General features: G+C 41.5%; 1 protein-coding gene across 1 annotated transcript in view; it reads left to right on the forward strand.

The window, feature by feature from the left end:
* Positions 1-807: 807 nt before the first annotated feature.
* LOC143924890 (uncharacterized) overlaps positions 808-23,583 on the forward strand; it is a 65,082-nt gene continuing 42,306 nt past the window's right edge. The window contains exons 1-7 of the mRNA XM_077449398.1: positions 808-836; positions 1,162-1,219; positions 2,026-2,187; positions 9,539-9,735; positions 13,413-13,516; positions 21,499-21,614; positions 22,537-22,698. Coding sequence (XP_077305524.1) covers positions 2,146-2,187; positions 9,539-9,735; positions 13,413-13,516; positions 21,499-21,614; positions 22,537-22,698 — 621 coding nt within the window. The 5' untranslated portion in view covers positions 808-836; positions 1,162-1,219; positions 2,026-2,145. The remainder of the gene's footprint in view (positions 837-1,161; positions 1,220-2,025; positions 2,188-9,538; positions 9,736-13,412; positions 13,517-21,498; positions 21,615-22,536; positions 22,699-23,583) is intronic.

Below are 23,583 nucleotides of genomic sequence, written 5' to 3' on the forward strand. Positions count from 1 at the left end.
GATTGGTGGCTGTATGGTCTACCCTTCAAAGCAGTAAGTCCCCTACATTAGGGCCACTACTTAACGAAACCCTCCCATATACTGAGCCTGGACCATGGGTGTGCAAGGCCTTGCAAAGTATACAACAGCTTCCATCCATGGCTATGGGCTAAACCAAGTGTTAAGTGTAATATGTGTAAAAGAGCTTGTGGAGGAAAATAAATGTTCAATGCTATTTCCCTCAAAAAGTCTCTGTAGTCAGTACCGAGCCAGGTGGCATTGGCAAGTGAAAATATGTTATTCTTCCGGTGTGGTGCCCTTTGAGATGAGATGATTTTGCCTCCAGCCACAAGGGGCACTGACTCACAGTTCCCCCGTGCTGCCAGCAAACAAGCATGTCTCCTGTGTTCTGTCTCCAGATGTCAGGCACCAGAACACAAGGAGTGTGCATGAACTTATAGCTTATTAATGATTCTTTTTTTATTTTTTATTTTTTTTTTATTTATGATTCTTTATACCTATATAAAGCAAAAGGAGTATCCGTTATAAAGATAGCAGCTACAGTATAACATACTATACAGAATACGAGGAATATTTTTATCTTCAAGATATCTGCATTTATAACTTTAAGTAATACCTCAATGCTGTGAATATTATTTTTTAAATAACTACACATCTGGTATATTTTAATATTGTTGTCTGTATTTATTCCAATAGTGTCCGTCTGGTCCTCCCAATGGTAAGTCTATGTTTACCAGCTATTTTTAGTAGCTTGCAATACATATTTGCAGATAGTTCTTTACGTTAACTATTTTTTTTTTTTCTACAGAAACAGTCATATGCACTAATATAACAAGGTACGTTTAATCATTTCTAATCACCTTATTATCATGATACAGACATAGAAAAGGTTAATTAGACTGTCTAACATTCATGTATTGTTTGTGTAGCTGTTTAAATTGCCTTCAATACCTTGACACTTAAAAAAAAAAATGTAATATCACACCAGATGATGACATTGGTTTTATTTTTTTAGAACTTACACAGTTTGCCTTAGTCAACAAAGAGTCTTAGTAAAGCCAAGACATTTTTGTTAGTTTTTGATAGAGTTTAGAAGATAATTAGCTTCCAAAATGGCACCTGGCCTCCCATGTCTTGACACTCCTTTATCTTCTCTTACAGCAACATCAATACCAGTAATCCCTGCTCTTCATCCTTCCAGCAGTATGCTTGTTCCAATGTGAGTATCTTCATTTACATGTAATATTATTGGTCATATCCGTGAATTGTGAAGGCTTCTTATCATGGGACGTTGACATACCAATATAGAGAGACATATCATAGTTAAAGTGCACTTCCTTGGTATACCTCTATTTAGATGTTATGTCACAGCAACCATGCAACAGCATGTCATTTTTATCCTTTTTCTTTGAGGAACATGAATCAATTTTTATACTATGGTTTTTTTTATCATGCTAATTATGTTTGTTTAAGACAATTGGGTTGAGTTATATATTTAGTGTCAATTTGGGCACTATGATGCATATTGTGTAATCAATACTATCATTTTACTTTTTTATGTGATTTACCAATCATGTTTACTACAATTTGTATGTTATTTACTGTAATGAATTTCATTGCTTAATATGCTCTAGTGTACCCAATAAATGATTGTTTATTATATCAATTGATTCAGTACATTCTGGTGGTGTGTTGCATATAAAGTCCAAAATTCCTGTCTTTTTATCCCTCTCCCAATTACCATCTCCCTTTCCTTTTCCCCTCCCCTTCTTTTTTACCATTAGAGATTGAGACGATGTTACTTATCAAGCATATTAGCCATCGTCTCAATTATAGTCCTAACATTACTTGTTTTTCTTGATGCTACATTTTCCCCTTCCTTCCCTTCCCCTTTCCCCCTCCCCCCTCTTTTTCCTTCCAATTCCCTTTTTGATACAATTGATAGGGATGGAGACGATGGTCTATTTGTACTGCTGCCTCATCTAAAATCTCATTGTGATTTTTTTGTCTTTAAATTCTATTTAGAACTCATCATTGGCAGCACTTTCTGATAACATCCTGGTCAACCTGTCCAACTGCTACACCAATGATACTGCAGCGTCCCTGGACCCTACATACTTGTCTTTGTTTTTATCCAAGCTGGACATGGACAAAACCAATAACATATTTGGAAGCCTAAACAGCCAGGTAAGTAACAGTTTATTCGGGTGTATTTATCTGAACTTCCCATCCAGATTTTGTTAAGTGTTAATAAATTTGGAGGATTTTTATAAAGTTGGACACTGAAAAAAGCAAATGGGTTTGCCAACCTGACACATTTTCTGGTGTGTGGACTTGAGAGTTAGAATTTGGTTATGTGTTCTTAGGGGAAGGGTCAGAGTTCTTTATTTGAGCTTTCCTAGAATTTTCTGCTAATCATGTGGCAAATGCCAACATTAGGTCATATGACCCTAATCAGAAGATTCCTCCATGGAGATTTAAATTTTGACCTAGATGTGCATTTATTTAATATCTTACACAGTGGTTATTTCAAAATAAATGTAATGAGTCAGGTTTTTAAAAAAAAGTCTCTACCAAGGGCCCAATAAATATTAAGACAGGGCTAGTTCCTGCCACTGTCTGAGGATAGGTAGACAACACACAGGTTTTGTACTAATGCAAAATGCAAAAGCGGTCCATTGCAACTGTGGCCTGGATACCAAGCTTAGAATGGAGCCCGAAGCTAGAGACCGAGCTCCCAAGATCCCCAGGTAATGGGTGCAGGCTGCCAAGAAGCCCATTTGAGGCAGTACGTGCATGAAATCAAGAAAGCGCTACTCTCCCAACAAGCCACCCTAGTATAGGCATTAAAACGGCTTCAGCCTGTGAGTCTCTGCCAAAGGCAGGGTAATTGTAATTGTCCTTATGATTAAGCCCAGGTGGGTGGGTCAAAATGTGTCAGGGGTGTGGACTTTGGCAGAAACCTACAGGCTGAAGCTGTTTTTATTCCTGTACTATGGTGGCTGGTTGGGAGAGCCGTGCCTCCATGATTTCAGCTTTTTGCCACAGCAAAACATCCTAAGTAGTCAATGGTATGGGCATGGAAAGGATCTCCTAAAAAGTTATTTTTTGAAGGGTGATATTGTAAAATAGATGGCAGAGGTGATCACTGACACTGTCCATTCCTAACTGAGCATCGTGTCCCAGTTTATGAATGGAGAGGAGCCGCTGTCTCCTGTTCATTCATTTTCAGTGCAGCTGAGGCGATAGAGAAAGGGACTGGGGAATCTGTGTCCTCAGTCCCTTTCCCTGTCTCAAAGGGATGATGCCATCGGTCTGTTTAGACCCCTGATATCTCACCAAAGCCCCCCCCAAACAGGGCTGATAAAAAAATAAATTGTAATAAATATTTAAAAGTTAAAATTGTAAAAAATAGTTTACAATAGTTTAAATTCTGACACTGTCCGCTACCCCCCCCCCCCCCCCCAAAAAAAAAAATCATGAAAGCATTATTAAAAAAAATAAGAAAAATATATAAATTGTAAAAAATAATAAAAATAAACAAATTGTAAAAAATAAAATTGTAAAAAAAAAAAAAACTACTGACACAGGCCAGGCGTCATCAGTGCACATCAGTGCTGCATATTAGTGCCACTTTCACATGACATTAAAAAAAAGTTAAATCGGTAATCGGTATCAGCGAGCACTTGAAAAAAGTATCAGTACTATAAAAAAGTGGTATTGGCGTAACCCTAGCAGAAACACACTACAGTCTAAATAACATGTTTTCCTATGGGTCACGTTCACATCTGTTCGCTTTCCACCTGAGCAATTTTTGGAAAGGGTCAGTGACTTTTTTTCCCGCAGAAGATTGCATTTTTGCTTCCATAGACCTTAATGGAAATGCATCAAAAACGCAGTGCTTGCTTTTCTTATGCATTTCTGCTGCATTTTTGCTCTTTTTTTCTGCAATACAATAGATACCTCTCAAAAATTTTAAATGCATAAAAAAAAAAACCCTTTGAAAAAAAAACGGAAAAAGCATTAACCACAACCTGCATAGGTGTGAACCAGGCCTAAGAAGAAACCATGACATACCTCCCAACTATTTGAAGTGGGAAGGAGGGACACCTATTAGCAAAAGTATGCAGGCATAGGACACCCCTATCACGCCTCCTACAGGGGAATTATACAAAAAAAGAATGCTTAAACTAACATGTGTCTTTTTTTACCACTACTATTCCTTTATATTGGCTTTTGAAATTTACGCAGCAATTTAGAAATTGGATGAAAAGTTTACCACTGGGAAACACTTTTTGAAAGATAAAAGGTGAATTTTATATACAAGCATATAGATCAGACCAAAATGAGGGACACATGAGGAGGAAAAAGGGACAGAAGGACTTTGTTCCAAATCAGAGACAGACCCTCGAAATCAGGGACAGTTGGGAGCTATGCCATGACAGTGAATGAATAAATTCTATGTGCACTGACACTTTTGTGATGGGATTTCTAAGGTGTTGGCTTGGATTCTTACATGTCTCCGTGTTTGTAATGCCTGCAGGCAAATACTTTTTCCTTTGTAGCCCAGAAATAATGTACTATTTCCGGTTAATGGAGTCGTGGAGTCCTATAACAGGCTCTCCCAGATTAGTGAAAAAACTGGTTTCTTTTCAAAGAATTGTTTTTTTTTTGTTTTTTTTTTGCCATCTCAGTCTATTTCTTTGTGTTTGCGGAGTGTAATCAACTCACTGTTCATATCTCCGCTATCTCCTTTTGACATCATTGTGGCAAAATTTCCTTTTCTTTCTCTTTTTTCTTTCTCCTTTCATTTCCTTTTTCTTAGTATCTTTATCTTTCTTTTTCATTTAGTAAACAATTATACATTTATTCACCTATAAATACATTACAGAGAATTTCCCATACTCCCTTATTTCTTTAACCCCCCCCAAGAAAAAAAAAAAAAAAGAAAAAAAAAAAAAACCCCTGTCCTCCCCCTCTCTGTCCCCTTAGCCCTCAAACATTTCACGACAGTCCCCCCTCTCAAGCAATGCCATCCATTGTTGCCACTCCCCGTGATCTTTTTCCTCTGTGTCCTGTAGTTTATGTAGTGATTCCTCCATTTTCCTCGTTTGTTCCACCCTCTGGACCCATTCCGTAATTCTCGGGATTTGTTTCGATTTCCAATAGCGAGGAATCAGTACCTTAGCAGCATTTAGGAGATGGGGGACTATCGTGCTTCTATATTGTGTTACTCCTAATTCAGTATCATGAAAGAGACATGTCCAGGGGTTTTTCTTAAGTTTCTTTTGTGTCACCAGATTTATGATTTCTACAATTTTATCCCAAAACGGGGATATTTTAGGGCAACTCCACCATATATGTGAGAGGGAACCCTCTTCCGAACACTCCCTCCAACACAATGCCTGCTGTGCCCCTGTAAACCTCTGCATGCCTTGAGGAGTCATATACCATCTTGATAGTAATTTATACGACATCTCTATCATACGGACTTCTCTTGATAATGAGTGAGTTAGCTTACATATTTTTATCCTGTGTTCATCATTCCTTAGTGCCCCTAAATCTTCTTCCCATTTCCCTATAAATCTCGGAAATTCTAAATCCTTTTCTTGTCTTAATATTTTATAGATTTTTGATACTTTTCGAACCAAGCATTTATTATCCTTCAGTAAATTCTCCAAGGGTCTCAGAGACTCTAATCCCCGTAGTGGGCCTGGTAAACTCTGTGCAAAGTGTGAGATTTGGGTGTACCTCCATTTATCTAACGGTTTTTGTCCCCAATCTTGTATAAGTTCCATATATGTTTACAACATATTCCCTTTAATAATTTCTCCTAATTTTATTTCCTCTTTACTTGCCCATCTACTAAAATATAAACGTTCCTCTTTCCCTGGCAAAAAATAATCTGTGTCCAAAAGTGACATTAACGGTGAATTGTGAGTCCATTTATGTGCCCTATTAATACTATCCCATACTCTTAACGTGTGTCTCGTTAAATTACTCGTGTTTTCTCCTAAATTCCGCCGAACAGGTGGTATCCATACCATTTTGTCTAGCGGCACTCCACTCAATCCCATTTCCAATTTTACCCAATCCTTTTCCTTTTGATTATGTATCCAATCTGCCACTCTAGCCACTATTATTGCCTCATAATATTTCCTAGCATCTGGTAATGCCACTCCCCTTTATCTTTTCCCTTTACTAAGACTTTATATGGTATACGCGCTCGTTTCAGGGGCCACACAAAAGTCATCATTAACGTTTTTAATTTCCTAAAGAAACACATTGGGATCGGAACAGGAATCATTTGAAATGTGTAATTTATAATAGGGAGGATAATCATTTTTATTACGTTTACTCTCCCCATCCAGGATACTGCCCTGTACCTCATGTTATTCATTATTTTTTTAATTTTATTTAGGAGCGGGATATAATTTGCCTCATAAAGACCTTGTCTCTGTGGGGTCAACTTTATCCCTAAATACTTCAATTCTCCCTTACACCATCTAAAAGGTAAACTTGATGCTAGGGCACTCTGTTCGACCTCTGGTACATTCAAATTTAAGATCTCTGTCTTCGTGAGATTTATTTTAAAGTTTGATAATCTTCCATAGTTCTCAAGTTCCTTCAGGATCGGGGGGGATAGAAGTTCTTGGGTTAGTTACATACAGTAACACATCATCCGCAAATGCCGATAATTTATATTCCATCCCCCCCACCCTGATACCTTGGATATCCTGATTCCTACGAATTGCCACCAAGAGGGGTTCAAGGCTCAGAACAAATAGTAGCGGCGAGAGCGGGCATCCCTGTCTCGTCCCATTGAACAACTCTAGGGGGCGAGACAGTTAACCCTTATTCTGGCCGTTGGGTGAGTATATAATGCCTTGATCCATCTCATCATTCTCTCTCCTACCCCCTTATATCTTAGGGTTTCATACATAAACTCCCAATCTAGCCTGTCAAAGGCTTTTTCGGCATCAATTGACATCAGCACTGTTGGGCTCTTCCCTTTATTTACCTCTTGGATCAGAATGATGGATTTCACCGAGTTATCCCTTCCCTCTCGTCCCTGCACGAATCCCGCTTGATCAGCGTGGACCCATGCAGGTAGGAGAACTTTTAACCTATCAGCTATTATTTTTGCGTATATTTTTATATCTACATTCAATAGTGATATTGGGCGATAACTCTCCAGCGCTTCTGGATCCTTACCCTCCTTCAGGATTAGGGAGATATGGGCCAGAAGCGCTTCTTTACGGAACAATAGGCCCTCTCCCACTGCATTAAAATACTCACATAGTTTTGGAACTAACAGAGTCTTATATCTCTTGTAGTACCTGCTAGAGAAACCATCTGGGCCAGGACTACTCCCTAGTGGCATTTCCTTTATTGCTCTATCAACTTCCCTGGGTGAAATGGGGGCCTCTAGGGCCTCCATTTCCTCTCTCTCTTCTCTTGGGAACTCAAGCTTCCTGAGGTATTCCCTAATCGCTTCCTTCCTTTTTCTTCCTTTACCATTTATTCCTAGTTTATACAGGGTACTATAATATGAATGGAAATTCTCTGCGATTTCAGATGTCGCAAATTTCAACTCCCCCCCCCCTTATTTCTAATTTTAGGAATGAAAGTCCTGTTTTTTTGTTCCTTGACCCTTCTTGCGAGCCATTTACCTGGCATATTCCCCCATTGGTATCTTTCCTTATTTATCTCGTGATACCTTATTCTCCTGTCCTGTTCCAGGTGCTCTTCTAACTCTCTTTTTTTTTTTTGTAACTCCTGGCTCTCCTGTACCCCTCTAGGTCTAGTTTTCTGTTCCAATTGTTCTATCTCATTATATAATTGGGTCTTCCTTTTCTGTTTTTCCTGTTTTATTCCTGCTCCAATCCCAATTAACCTACCCCTTATTACTACCTTATGTGTTTCCCATAGGGTCGCTCTAGATATTTCCTGCGTGTCGTTAAGTTCGAAAAAATCATTTAACTCTTTTTCAATTTGTAGACTTGTTCCTTGTTCCTGCATTAGAGAATCATTTATTCTCCAGATCATCTCCCTCTCTGTCCCTTCCTGTGTTTCTATTTGGGCAACTATGGGGGCATGGTCTGATAAAGTAATGGGCTTGATCTCGACTTTTTTCAGGTTGGGTACCAGTCGATGTTCTATGAAAACATAATCCAATCTCGCGAAAGTTTTATGGACCGCTGAAAAATGAGTGTAATCCCGCTCTTTTTGATGGCTGATCCTCCAGGCATCCAGAAGCTGGGCCTTTAAAAGTGCTTTAATTACCCCCCTATATCTCTGTTGCGACGCTCTTAAACCCCCCTCCGAAGAATCTATCCTTGGATCTAAACACCAGTTTAGGTCACCTGCTAGTACTACTATGCCCTCTCTGAATTCCTCCAGTTTTGTTAAAATATTCTTTAGGAATCTATCTGGGTTTCTATTGGGAGCGTAAATATTTGCTATTGTATATTGCATTGCCCCTATTTTTCCCTTTAAAAACAGAAATCTGCCTTCTGGGTCGGTTAGGCGGTCTTGGATATCAAATTTCAGTTGTCTACCAAAACCAATGGCTACTCCTCTTGAGTGGGCCGATGGTGAATCTCCATAATACCACACTGGAAATTGTACTGATGACATTTTAATTCCTGAGGTACTGGTTATATAAGTCTCCTGTAGACAAATTACATTCCCCTTCAGGAAATGTAATTCCTCATTGATTTTAAATCTTTTTTCTCTTGTATTTAACCCCCCAACATTATATGTTATCACATTAATTAATGTCATTAAATATTAATTTCTTTTCTCGACTACAACCGACCGAGAGACATTTTTCAAGGGGACAGATCGGGGTTGACGGACAAAAAAAAAAAAAAAAAAAAGACCCACCACATGTAATTTCCACCTCCATTGTGTTTAGCTGGTTGGTGGGCATGAAGGAGGAGGGAAGGAGTGGGCTGTAATTTAGAAAGCATTGTGTATATGCCCACATGTGTGACTCTATAGTCACATGGGCTGCTCAGATGTGATGGGGAGGAAATGCTCAGCATAGAAACTCACTGAAAACTGAGCATGTGCAGAGCTGCCACCACTGCTCTGCAAAATCCCTAGCTGAATTGAAAACATGGATAGAATAAGGAGATAAGGAGAGAACAGAAGGATCAACCAGGTTTTTTTCAGACTACAGAAAACTAATCTCATAGTTATTGAGTGAGTATGACCAGCATGTAATGCACCATTTATTGATAGTTTTTAATGACATGGGTTTAGTGACACTAGTTGACCACAGTGCCACCCTGCTGACCCCCACATCTTCACAGCATTTCAACAGCATGAATATTTCTCTCATTAGATCTGCAAAAAGTAAAAAGGGCTGAATCGTAAGCCTACTGTGTTTGGCTTAGCAATGATAGTTTTCAGGGCATTTGCCCAATCTCTCCCACTTTGTATATAACACATTTAAAAATGTAATCAGCCTGGATGGTTGATGCAAGGAAAGTAAGTAAAAGCTGTAACTAATATATTGTTTGTGTTAAAGTTTTCCAGTTTCAGTCCAGGATGGAAGAAATTCTTGTGGAATGGGATTTGGTCTCAACAAATTCAGAATCTGAAAAACACAGTAGATCCTTCCCAATGGATCCCCAGTAGTCTCCAGCCATTCCTTGTTCAAGTTACCCCAGACATGATGGCTTGCCTGCAGCAGCAGAATGTAACCTGCGAAATTTACCAGGCACTGTGAGTATCTTCCTAATAGGACCATTTCTGGCCTTCTAAGCGAACCAAACTGGAGATAAAGTAGCTAAAATACACTTTAATGGTTTTTAATGCACAAAGACGTGATCTAATACCCAATTGTTTGGTAAATTATAAAAGATGATGTTACGCTGAGTAAACAGATACCAAACTTGTCACACTTTAAAATTTGCGTCCGCCCATGGGACAGGGCCAAATTACGTTACCTAAAAATCTCCATAGGCAGCACTTTTAAAGTATATCCAAGTTCCCAGTTTAGAGTTACACAGGAGGTCTGGTGCTAGAATGATTGCTCTTGCTCTGATGTTTGCGGCAATACCTCACATGTGTGGTGCGATCGCTGATTACATATGCATGTGGGACCTACATACGCGTTTAAACGTGAGGATGTTTTTTTTTTCATTTTGTAAATTTTTTATTACATTTTTTTTTTTTCAACGTTGCGCCTTTTTAACTTTTCTTTGTGATCAACTTTATTGCTATTAAGCCCAGGTTTACATTAGTGCTATCTCATACATCGCATGTGATTTTTACCCGCACCGCAGGTGCCGATCACATGCAATGTCTGAGCAATGTAAGTTCAGCTAGTCTGGGCCAGGTGATGGATAACAGCCATATGGAAGAGGGGGCGTCATAATACAGCTGTATTAGACAGGATGGATACACGGATTGGAGGATATTGGTGGGAATTTGCATGGAACATTTATCAATTTATTTAAAGTGGAGTTCCACCAAAAAGTGAAAGTTCCACTTTAAGCACTCCTCAACCACTTCCATGTCACATTTGGCATGTCATTTTTTTTTGGGGGGGGGCAGGTACAGTACCTAGTTTTGACAGGTACCCCGCTCTCACTTCCACTTGGGCCGCCTAGGCGACTCGTGCTGGAAGTCCTCCTCTCCCCCTCCCTCCCTGCAATCTTCTGGGACATGTCACAGGTCCCAGAAGATTGCCTGGCTACCCAGGAGGCGCAGAGCAAGGCCACACTTGTAATGGCAGTCCCGGGTGGAGGCAGGGGAAAAAAGGGTTCAGTTGGCTGGATCCCCGGATCGTGGGACAGGTGAGTGTGTGTTTACACGGCTTTTGTAGCTGCTGGCTTTTAATAAACACAAAAACGACTGGAACTCCGCTTTAAAAATCGCACACACAGTAAGTCTAAATTTTAATTCAGCACTATTGCACTTTGGCTTGAATTATGTTAGTACTTTAAGGACTTTTGCACTGGAATTTGACTTAAATAGATACAGTATATGACTTTATAGTTGTATGATGTTTTGCACTAGTTGGTATATGAGATTTTGCACATTTGGTAGGGTAAGCGCAGCTTTATTATAATTCTAAATATAAATAATAAATACAGCTGTTGTTGGTGTGGACTCTTTGCCTGATCCAGGTTAATTTAAAAAAAAAAAAAAAAACATTGTGTATCAATAACCAAGGGTTGGTGCCCTATATAAAAAAAAAATGAGTGAACAGAAATGTAGCTGCCCCTTTAAGGTGAAATGATCACCTGAGAGTAATGTGTATATCCATTGAAAGGCAGTGCCGCTCACTGTGTTCATGAAGTGATTGATGAGGTTTGGTAAACCATACATACAAAGCAATGTCAATAATGTGCAACACTGAAAATGGATCAAAAAACAAATAACAGATTGGAAGCAAGTCAGTTTATGATCATAATCCCAACATGAAAACAAGTTGCTCCTATATAGGTGACATCTAGTACTTCCCCTACAAGTGCTCAAAGGGAAGGTGGCAACTCACCAGAGGTGTTTGACCCCTTTTTTACAGGATGGTCAAAATGCGCATTTGGAAAACCAGATTGGTTCCACTACCTACAGCACTCCACACCATCTAGAGCGAGACGTGGACCGCATTCCATTGCCGGAGGAATAGCCATATTTGCACATGCTGTAAAACATTACCTTACTGCTTTTATATCAACAAATAAATATACTACACTATGAGACTTTTATCTATGTCTCCTGTGGAGTCATTTTTGTACATCCTAGCTCTATCCTGAGGGACCATTGGAGTGGAGTGGTGTAGGTAGTGGAACCAATCTGGTTTTCCAAATGTGCATTTTGACCACCCTGTAAAAAGGGGTCAAACGCCTCTGGTGAGTTGACACCTTCCCATTGAGCACTCGTGGTGGAAGTACTAAAAATCACCTATATAGGAGTAACTTATTCTGGTGTTGGGATTATAATCCTAAATGGACTATATGCTTGCAATCTGTTATTTGTTTTTTAAACCATATTCAGTGTTGTACATTATTGACATTTCTTAGTATGGTTTACCAAACCTCATCAATCACTTCATGAACACAGTAAGCACCACTTCCTTTCATTAGATAAACACCAAAAAAAACTGATTGCATACCTCCTGATTTTTTCCCCAATTTTTGGAGGGTTGTTATCATAGGTGGGTTTTCTTTGCACAAATATGCTCATATTAGGGTAAGGGGTGGTATCCAAAAGTAGTCAAATTTGGTAAATTGTGGATCAAGTAATTTCAAAACCTTGATTTCAATGTATCAAAAATGTATCGAAAATGCATAAAGGTAATTTGCTTATGCAATTGCAATATTGCAATTGAATTAACAACAAATATGTAGCATGAAGATTAACAATTGCTTTCATTTATATCCAGTCAGGTAGGCCCTGACACTGCATAGTTGTTGGTAAATCTAAACGAGATTGTACAAGGTTGTAACGTTGGTGGCCAGCTATGAGCTACTAATATGCTCACTTGTAAAGGATACAGAGGATGGCTAATTTATAAAAATATGAGACAGACATCTTAATAAGTATAATCAATGTAGAAAGGTTTAAAATGTACTTATCTTTGGATTACAGAGGGGCAGTATTAACAATCCCCTCTGGTAGCCAGTATTTAGGCATTGATCTGGTTACACAAAGGTTCTATTAACTACAGTCTGTGGAGTCCTAGATGAAGCTACATCTTAGGGGTAGTTGCCCAATCCAGACCTACTGTAACCTTAAGGTAAATCTCCCCACAATCTTTTTGTATTTTTCTTGTTTTTTTTAAATGCCTCTATACATAATTTTTCCTAAAGTCCTTAGGATGGTCTGATGGTGTCATGGGTTTTTCCTCTTCTTCTGCAGTGGATGAGTTCCTTCTTCTATATCACAATGAGGTGTGAGAGCCACCCAGTAGAGGAGTACTGTGAACTGCTGTGGTGTAAGGTTGTACAATGATGCTGGTCATCATTTAACCTGGTAGAATAAAGACATCTAGTGGTGGAGAAATACTGAAAGAGACAGCTCCCGATTGAAGATGAGTTTTGCATAGCTCTTGTTTTTTTGTTTTTTTAACCACTGACCAGGAGCTCATAAAATAGAGTTCTGTTGTGGGTACTAAACTATTCTACATATTTACCCAAATACAGGGGCCCATTTCATTTGTTATTTTACTTTCCACCTTCCAAACCTTATACAGCCCTTCAAAGCCTCAGCTCAGATTCCAAAAAACATTGACCTCACATTATCAAGGTCTTTCACAACTGACCAAGCTGGTTCTGTCTCTGCTGGAAAAATGCAGCAGCCACAAGTTGTCTTGTCCAGCCTATCAGCCCAAACTGGTTAGAGTGTACGATGAGTAATTATGCTGTGTATTTTTAAAATGATCTTCTTTTCAGGGTGAAGAATCTAAACTTGGCATTCCCCAACATGACAGATGTGAAAAGGCAAGAGCTGTACCTCGCCCTGAAATCACTCCTCGTCAACAAACAGAAGGTGTCAGGTAGATATCATTTCAAATCCCATATCAATGTTCACTGTTCTGGCTATTGTAATGCTCTCTCTGAAGCAGCCGCTGAGAATATGCCCAGGTCTCCCTTGCTAGTACAGAGGCTGCTTGTCACAGACACAGATCCAAGCACACCGAAAACACAGACTTAGTGTTGGGATTTTTTTTTTGGGGATTCTATTTGCAGAAACGTGAACAGGATGGGGTTTAAGGGTTTTGGATACTCAAAACATTAGTAGAAATCAACACTAGGACAAACGTCTTACAAAATCCTCTTCAAAAAACCTTGGCTGGTGGGAATAGGGAGTGGCCACTGGCCAGTATTTCTAGGTCTCTATAAGAGCAGGCCCAGTCCATCCAGTAATCTCTGGCACTCAATTTCCTGTAGCAACATGCACACCTAGAAGTCCAAAGCCAGGTCTTACTCAAAATATCTTAGGACAGATGTCTGCCACTCATCTTCCATGGGAAAATCTTTAGTGAGGCAAAGATCCTTCTCCAGACCAGACTCCAAGATGATGCCTTCCAGAAAAAATCATTTTTTGCATCTCTTCTCTAGGCCCTCAGCCCAGCACCTGTTGAGGCCCAGACAGCAACTCTAATGCCGCGTACACACGACCAGACTTTTTGACAGCAAAGGTCAGTCGTAACGAGTCCGTCGGACAATTCGATCTTGTGTGGGCTCCATCAGACCTTTGCTTGCCAAAAATAGAACATGTTTTCAATTTTGCCACCGGAACTCCCCCGGACTGAGAAATCCATTTGTGTGTGTGCTAGTCCGATGCACAAAAACCAACGCTAGGGCAGCTTTTGGCTACTGGCTATGAACTTCCTTATTCTAGTCCAGTCGTACATCATCACGTTTGAATCCGTCAGACTTTGATGTGATTGTGTGTGGCCAAGTCCGTTCATTTGGAAAGTCCATCGGAACTTCGCCGAAAGTCCGTCTGAAAGACTGTAGGACCTAGTCCCTCAAAGTCCGGTCGTGACTTCCGGTTCCGGCGCCACATGAGGAGGAGGTGATCGCCATTAGCTCCCGCGTCCCTCCTCGCCAAATCTGCCTAAAACGCCGGCTCAGGCACCGGGGAGGCTCACCGTAATCTCGGAGGACGGGTGAGCTATCATGGATCGCTATGTGGAGCGGTCGTACGCCAAGGCGGCTTCGGCGGGCATCCCCTCAGCGGCGGAGACACACGCTGCCAACATGGCGGCCGGGCCGCCCTCACACGAGCAGGCCTCACAGGTTCAGGGATCCCTGATTCCACCAACGCCCACCCCAGCTGACCCTACATCCCCGGAGGGGATAGCACAAGCTGTGGTTCTCTTGTTGGGACCCACACTCACAGCTACTGTGGACGCTGCGGTACAACGAGGGCTGGAACAGCTGCATCTGGAAGTGCGGGCCCAGGGACAAAGGCTGCAACATACGGAAGAACGTATATCCGCGCTCGAGGATGAAACGGCCGGATCTTCGGCGATGATTGCCAGGATCCTCCACACGCATAAAGAGATGTGGGAAAAGATCGACGATTTGGAAAACCGATCGAGAAGAAATAACGTTCGTATCATTGGTCTCCCAGAATCGGTAACCTTCGCTCAACTCCCCACTATCTGCGCCAAGTTAATCCCCGAACAGTTGGGACTCCGAACGCCTTGTACGATCGAACGGGCCCATCGTATTGGACAACCGTCGGATACACGAGCCAAACCTCGACACGTTATAGTCAAGTACTTGAACTATGCTGACAAAACAGCCATTATGCAGAAATATCGCAGTTCTCGTTCCCTGACAGTAGAAGGGGCAAAGCTATTGTTATTTGCTGATTACTCGGTGGAGGTAATGAACCGACGCAAAGCCTTCTCTCCAGTCTGCACAGCTCTCTACAATACTCATATTAAATTCTCCTTGTCCTATCCGGCCACACTGCGCCTCCAAGCACCGACTGGGGAACAGCTCACTTTTACTACACCAGAGGAAGCAGAAAAATTTGTTGACACTCTGGGCACGGACATGGAACACTCTCATGCGGCTGACGGCACATCTCCTCAGTCTGCCAATAGAGCTGCTATACTTCCTAAACAACAACGCAGCCCCACTAACCCACCATCTAAACGCATTAGAGTTACACCCAAGGACGACCGTTCAGGACACCGCTGATTCATCATGGTGTAATTGCCTTGGTTTAGTTTGTTAGGGAATGAGGGACAACAGTTTTCATTTTCTTTTGCATTTCCCTCCTTCTCCCTCCAGCTTCCGTGGGGTAGGATAACCTACCATGGTACTGCTGGTAACTGTTAGTTTGACTGTACATGTCCAGATATGTTCCGTTGGGCCTGCCCTTCTGGTGCACTTTGTAGCTCTTAACTGCTACGTAAGGTTTTTGTATTAGTTCTTTATAATATGTTACTGAAGATTGATATTGCCTTGGATACGGCCTTCAACTCGGCTTTCATACCCTGTAGTTTTTTCTCACCGTGATGGACGTCTACCACTGATGCATGGAACCTCACTGGAACTGGGGATGTTATTGCTCGTCCCTCTATTGGTTCCTTTACTATATCCTTGTCGGGATAATTGGTTCTACCCGTCCTCACATATATACCCCCTTTTTTCTTTTTTTTTTTTTTTGCCTCCCCCTTTGGCCCACCATCAGCCTTTAGGGGAGGGGCGGGACAGGGCTGATAGCCGAGACTGAAGTCTGTACCTCATGTGGAAAAAAGGAAAGTCCCTAATTGTGGACATTTTGTTTCTTATGTTATCTATTTTAGTTGTGTTAAGCTTTATAGCCTGTATGACCTCATACCAGTTACTGTTCTTCTCAAAGATAGTAGTTGTAGCACCCTTGGGGATTGCAGTCTCTATTAGGGAGCACTGTTGTATGAGAACCTTGCAACACAACGAGGTCACCCCTATCACACCCACAATGTTGACCATTCATCTAACTTTTAAATGGCTTCTGCGGGTAATGGGCGTCACTTAAACGTTATATCCTGGAATGTCAAGGGGCTTAGATCGCCATGTAAACGTATGGCTGTTCTGAGACACCTGAAACGCCTCAGAGCAGACGTTGCTCTGTTGCAGGAGACACACCTCACGGCGGATGATCTGCAGAGATTGCGAAAGTTGTGGGTGGGGGCGGTATATGGATCCCCAGCAGTTGGACGCAAGGCTGGAGTTGCCATATTATTGCATAAAAACTTACACCATGAATTTAAGGCGGTAAAAGCAGACAATGAGGGCCGAATGGTGACCATACAGCTAATGGTGGACTCTAACCCTATAGCCATCACTAACGTTTATGCCCCCAATTCGCCGGGTACCCCCTTCTTTCAGGATGTGATCAGTTGGATACTCGCAGCCCCTGAATCTAGGCACCTGGTCGGGGGGGACTTTAACTCTGTAATGACCACCGTGACTGATCGTTCTAAGCCTAGTTCTCATGGCACGCTACCCTGCACTACTTCCACCCCCAAGCCCACCCCACTGGCTCAAGCCATGTCGTCCATTCATTTTACTGATGTGTGGAGGTTGCAACACCCGACTAGCCAGGAATACACCTTTTTCTCCCCGCCGCATCAAACATTTTCACGTATAGATTACTTCTTTGCTTCCCCCTCCCTGCTACCCTCTCTACCTGACTCGGAAATCCTAGATGCTAGGATCTCGGACCACAGCCCTATAATGATACATATATCACGGACAATGTCCCCATCTGCACCAAAGACATGGAGATTTCCTTCTTACCTAGCTGACAACCCTGACTTTCAAGACATGCTGCGGACTGCCTGGACTGACTATGCCACCACTAATAACGTACATATCTCTAATCCTACCTTGTTTTGGGAAACGGGTAAAGCTTTTTTACGAGGAAAGATTATTTCTTATACTACACAACTGAAAAAACACCATAGGAGCCAATATACTGATGCCAGCCATGCGCTTCGTATGGCCCACGAGCGTTTGCTTGTGAGTCGTACACCCGACAACATCAGACACTGGACCCAAGCTAAGAGGACATTTGACCTCTGGGCAGAGCAACAAGAAACGGCCCGACTGGCTTATTCTAAGCTATATTTCCATAGGTTCGGAAATAAAGCGGGCAAACTTTTGGCTAAACTATGTGCGGGGCCTAGACGACCCACTCGCATTCTTACTATGAAAGACTCGGATGGGTCCGTGACATCTGACAAAGACAAGATCAATGCCATTCTCACCACTTATTATAAGACTCTATATGACGCTGACCCCACTGACACCACTAAAGCGGACGCTTTCTTGTCTAAGATGCAACTACCAACACTACGGGAGGAACAACTTGCAATGCTTAATGCCCCCATTACCCTAGATGATGTCAAACGTACCATCACATTGTTGTCCACCGCTAAAGCACCGGGGCCGGACGGTTATACTGCGGAATTTTATAAGTCCACATTAGATTATATTCCAGACACTCTTCACCTTGTTTATGCAGACATGTGGAAGGGGGGACCCTATATGCCTACGGGTTCACAAGCCTTCATAAAACTTATTTCAAAGAAGGGTAAAGATCCCACTATGCCGGGTTCCTATCGCCCTATTTCATTAATCAATGTGGACTCTAAAATTCTATCTAAAATAATTGCGTCTAGATTGGCCACTATACTCCCCGACATACTCCACCCCGCACAATCAGGCTTTGTCACTGGGCGCTCAGCTACACTTAATATACGTAAGGTACTCCTAGCCCTTCATTATGCCAAAACCCACCCCACTCAAGATGTAGCAATAATTTCGTTGGACGCAGAAAAAGCCTTCGATAATGTGAGTTTATCCTGGCTGTTTCGAGTATTGGCACAGTTTGGCTTTCAAGGCCCCTTTTTACAATTTCTCAAACAGATGTACCTGTCCCCCACGGCTCGCTTGGTTACACCAGATTTTATTTCAGACTCGATACCCTTATCTAAAGGGACCAGGCAGGGCTGCCCACTCTCGCCCTTATTATTTAACCTGGCGATAGAACCCCTATCCAGGCTGCTGAACTCGCGGGATGGGATCAGTGGTTTACCGATAGGATCGCAGACTTTACGTTCCGCGCTATTTGCGGATGACATCTTGTTGTTTACCACTGACCCCATGTCCGACTTTACTAAGTTACAGGAAATTTTTAATACCTTCCATGGGTGCTCAGGTTTTCGGATAAACTTTGACAAAAGTGAGATCCTATCTTTGAATCCTAGACTGGTCCCCAAATGGATACACCAGTCCCCATTCACATTGGCCAAAAGTCATATCACATATCTAGGAATACACATAGGCCGTGAGCCGGCTTCATTATATGGGCTTAACTACCCCCCGCTTTTGTCTAGGATTGTTAGGGAACTGGAGCTGTGGGCGACCCTGCCTATCTCACTCTTCGGGAGATGCCATTTGTTTAAAATGATATCTTTTGCCAGACTGTTGTACCCCTTGCAGACCATACCCCTCCTGCTAAAACACGCAGATATCCAGAAATTGTACAGGGCACTGTCTAACTTTATATGGTCGGGTAAGAGAGCACGCATAGCTTTACCTAAATTATGCCTCCCGAAGGCTGAGGGGGGTGCGGGTTTGCCCAATGTTCGTTTTTATAACCTTGCATGTTTGTTAAGGCAGGGTCTAGACTGGCTTTCAGGCACCTCTAGGTATTGTAATGTACATTTGGAGGGGGCTATGGCTTCTCCTTACACATTGGCAGCAGTCCTTCACTCCAATCTACATACTCTGCCGCCTCATCTTAAATCTAATCTGCTTATCAGAGACACCAACATTGCATGGAGGGAAATACGCAAGTTATTAGGACTACCGACAACCATCTCGAGTTTTCTACCCATTCAAGGAAACCCTATGTTCATCCCTTCCACTTTGCACGACGCGTACTCACAATGGAAACTCAAGGGACTTATCTCCACGAAAGCTTTATATCGAGCAGATCATCGTGGGTTTAAATCGTTTGAAACCCTATCCCAGGAATTCTTGCTACCTCCAACTCATGTTTTCTACTATCACCAGCTAATTGACTACTTGAGCTCGCAATATGGGCCCCAGACGAATCCTTTCCAACAGTCCTTCATTGACACTGTGTTACACTCAGGGGAATATTCCATTTCCAACCTTTACTCTTGCCTCACCCAATACCATTCGGATAAATACCATCTCACACCTTTCCAGAAATGGGCGACCTTACTAGGAGATGACGATCTCCCTACTAAAATTATGGAGGGCTACCGGCAAATACGTAAACTCACTCTCTCCGAAACGTGGCGTGAAACACAATTCAAGATAATTCACAGGGCCTACTATCCTATGTACACTGATCACAACAATATGAACTTGAAAATATGTCCATGGTGCTCTTCACCTCGCCCCACTCTACTCCATCGTCTTTGGGACTGCCCTGCCATAGCCAGCTACTGGGACACAGTAACTACCTACGTAACATCTGTTTCTAAACAGCGGATTCCGAAAGATGTTATGCTTTGCGTATTTGGATGGACACCTCGAACTCCCCCAGCGGGAGACGGGACTCCAACATCTGTTTCACACTGGGCACAACTGGCACTTCTTGTTGCTCGTAGGATGATTCTGCAATCTTGGATATCCAAACATCCCCCTACGTTGCTAGCGGTACAAAAGGCTATTGAATCACTTTTTTATATGGAACGTCTGGACGCCATCACCAGAACTCCTCGTCCTACACACCGTTTCTTTGCGAGATGGCGTAACTATATGGAGGTCACTTTAACTCACGCTGATATTCAGACAGCAATGCATCCATTCCGATTTACGGCATGGTATCTCCAAAAGGACCTGGCTGGCTCTTTGGGTAGACTTAAACTATCTCCACGGGGAGATCCTGCGGACTATAGGCCACCTTGACATTCTGACCCTAAGATGTGCATTTCTCATCATAAATGTGTGCTTCCTAGTCTTTTCTTTCCCCTAGAGGTTGTGACCCTGAGGCTACTGATTTTATTCATATATCTGGTGTATTCGGATTATATAGGCTAGTGGGACCCACTCGGGTCTGTTTGCCCCGACCCTGGGGCTATTCTGCCGTTGGTTCTTTTCTACTCATTACATAAATGGTTGTATCTGTATACTTTTATTCTGTACAGTTATCTTGTGTACCCTTTTATTTGTAAAACCAAATAAAAATTTTTCAAAAAAAAAAAAAAAGTCCGGTCGTGTGTACGCGGCATAAGGCCACATACACACTGGGCATTTACCAAGTTCATCTGAATGCCTCTTCTCCTGACAGGAGGAAAGCAGCATAAAAACGTGCCTAAAATTGCGTTTTGCAAAAGCGTTAAGGTTATTTTAGGGACGATTAGGTGAGTCAGGCATTTGCCCATTCTTTCATTCCATTGGCCAGAAAATTCATTTATTCTGGCCTTTGAAATAAATGAACATTCAAGCACTAAATGTGCCTAGCATTGGCTGTTTTTTTGCCCAAACACTCCTCTCCTTAAAGTATTTGTAAAGCCTTTTTTTCTTTCTATCAAAATAACAAACTTGTTATACTTACCTGCTCTGTGCAGTGGTTTTGCACAGAGCAGCCCAGATCCTCCACTTCCCGGGTCCCTTGTCTGTGCTCCTGGCCCCTTCCTCCTGCCAAGTACCCCCACAGCAAGCAAATACCACCAAAAGAAAGCTTTAATTTTGTTTGAAAAAAAATAATTTCATTTGGGTACAGTGTTGCATGACTGAGTAATTGTCATTCAAAATGTGAGAGTGCTTAAAGCTTAAAATTGGCCTGGGCAGCAAGGGGGGTAAAAGATACGCCTTCAGGTCAACACATTTCATGAAACAGTGTTTGTTTCTTTAGGGAGAGAGGAAAATCGTAAAATATAATTTAACTGGAGGCGCTCCTTTGACTTACGTACTCAGAATACAATATACTGGAATTTAAATGCTTGACATGAATCCTACTTCTTTCATTTTCTCTCTTTCTCTCTAGGATCAGCCTGCTCTCAGAACACCATCAGCAGTATGTGGATACTACTGAATCTTGGAAAGTTTTCTCAGTTTGCTAGCATAGGGGACTTTACAGCACTTAACCCCAATTTCACTGCTGTAAGTAAACTGTATTCCTAAATAAAAATGAATGTTAAAAACGTGTCATGTTAGGGAAATTCACATGCTACACTTTCCACAAACTGTTTAGTTTTTTACAATATAGAACACATATCTATTGCCATGGTTCCCAGTTTTCATCCATATGGACTCCTCTATCAACTGCCATTTTGCAGCTGCCAGAAGGTATAGCGAAGCTAGCGAAAGGGCCATGTGACATATCAAATAACAAATATTTCTTGTTCTTAAAAAAAAAAAAGGAAAACATTATTTTAAATATAACAAAATTAATTTATCCATCTCAAGAGGGTTTTTTGTTATTAAAAAAAATAGTACCATTTAACACAGTTTACAGTGGAACCTTGGGTTACAAGCATAATCCGTTCCAGGAGAATGCTTGTAATCCAAAGCACTTGCATATCAATGCAAGTTTCCCCATAGAAGTAAATGGAAACAAAGATAATTTGTTCCGTCTTGACTTCTATTGCATGCAATACCGCATGTGACCAGGGGTGGGGGGGTGCCGGAGAGACTCAACAATACTCATGGACAGCTTGGCTGAACTCAGAAAGGCTCGGAAACACTCGGGAACCAAGTGTTTCCGAGGATTTCCGATTGGTTGCGAGTATTTCTGAACGGCTCCGAACAGCTCCAAGTGTCACCGGCACCCCCCGCACCTCTAGCCAAATGCGGTACGGCACACCCCATTAGCTTGAATTCTGCTCATTTTATAAGACAACACTTGCAAACCGAGTCAGAATTGAAAAAAAAAAAAAGTTGCTCTTCTTTCAAAACACTTGTTAACCACATTACTCGTTGACCAAGATTCCACTGTACTTATATGTTGCATTATGAGATTTGGATTGCATATTTACCACTGAATTGCTTATATTACTCTGGAGGTTGTTGTTTTGTTTTGCAGCTGGAAGTCTTACCTTTACTAACTTTGCAACAAATTGCAAACTTCAGCGTAGCTCTCAACCTCACTAATAATTCTGCTGCAATTGAAAACATTGTGACCGCAGTATACGATGCTGGTTCAGTGCTTGACTTCCTGTCTTATTTGAATGCTGCTGCCATGGCGGTAAGTTTTACCTCCCAGTACATCTACAATTTTAAAGTAATATTAAACGCACACTGTTTAACTTACATTATTCCATCTCTTTATGTATGTGATTAATGGCACTGTATTTATTTAAATGTAAAAAAATGTAAATCAATATACAGCTGTCACATGACCCAGCTCTTTCTCAGACTGTCTACAGGGAAACAACAGCAGTTGGAGCTTCTAGTCCTCTGCTGCTGAAAAGAAAAAAAAAGAAAAAAGAACAGCACTCATAATGCCACAAAAAATGCCACAAAAAGGGGGTACTAGAAAAAGTAACCAAGGTCGGACTTTTAAGGCAAGGAAACAATAAAGAAGTAACAAAAATAATATTTATTGAAAAAAGTACATTGTATGATTATAGTATAAAAAAATGAAAAATCATGTAAGAATGATACAATTTGTACAATGAGCCCTTGTGCGTATACGCGTTTCGTCGTAAGGCTTCTTCGGGACGATCAAGGTTCAGAGATATAACAAAGAAAAAAGGGAGGAGAACGAATCTCACTATCTTTTGGTGGACTAGGCCTCATGTACAAATATCCAGTGGCTGCAGGATTACCAGAGATGTGGAATATTTTCAACAAATAGTAAGTAAATAAATGTAGCTACGACAGGGGCAGGAGTGCATCTCATAGCACTTAAATATCTAAGGTCCACAAGGGGAAAATCGCCATTGAAGTTCAGCAGGGCTAGCGGCATATAATATATGCCAGCTAGCAAAAAGTGCCCTTAATAGAGAGATACAGATCCTGAGATGAACGAGTCTGCCCCTGGGAGACAGCTTCACTTTTTCTAGTACCTCCTCTGCTGCTGGTCACATGTTAAAAAAAAAAACAGCCTTATTATGTGGTGTGAGCTATC

This window comes from Lithobates pipiens, unplaced genomic scaffold (genome assembly GCF_037356315.1).
Source record: "Lithobates pipiens isolate NorthernLeopardFrog02 unplaced genomic scaffold, aLitPip1_a1.2 Scaffold_22, whole genome shotgun sequence".
NCBI classification, from domain to species: Eukaryota; Metazoa; Chordata; class Amphibia; order Anura; family Ranidae; genus Lithobates; species Lithobates pipiens.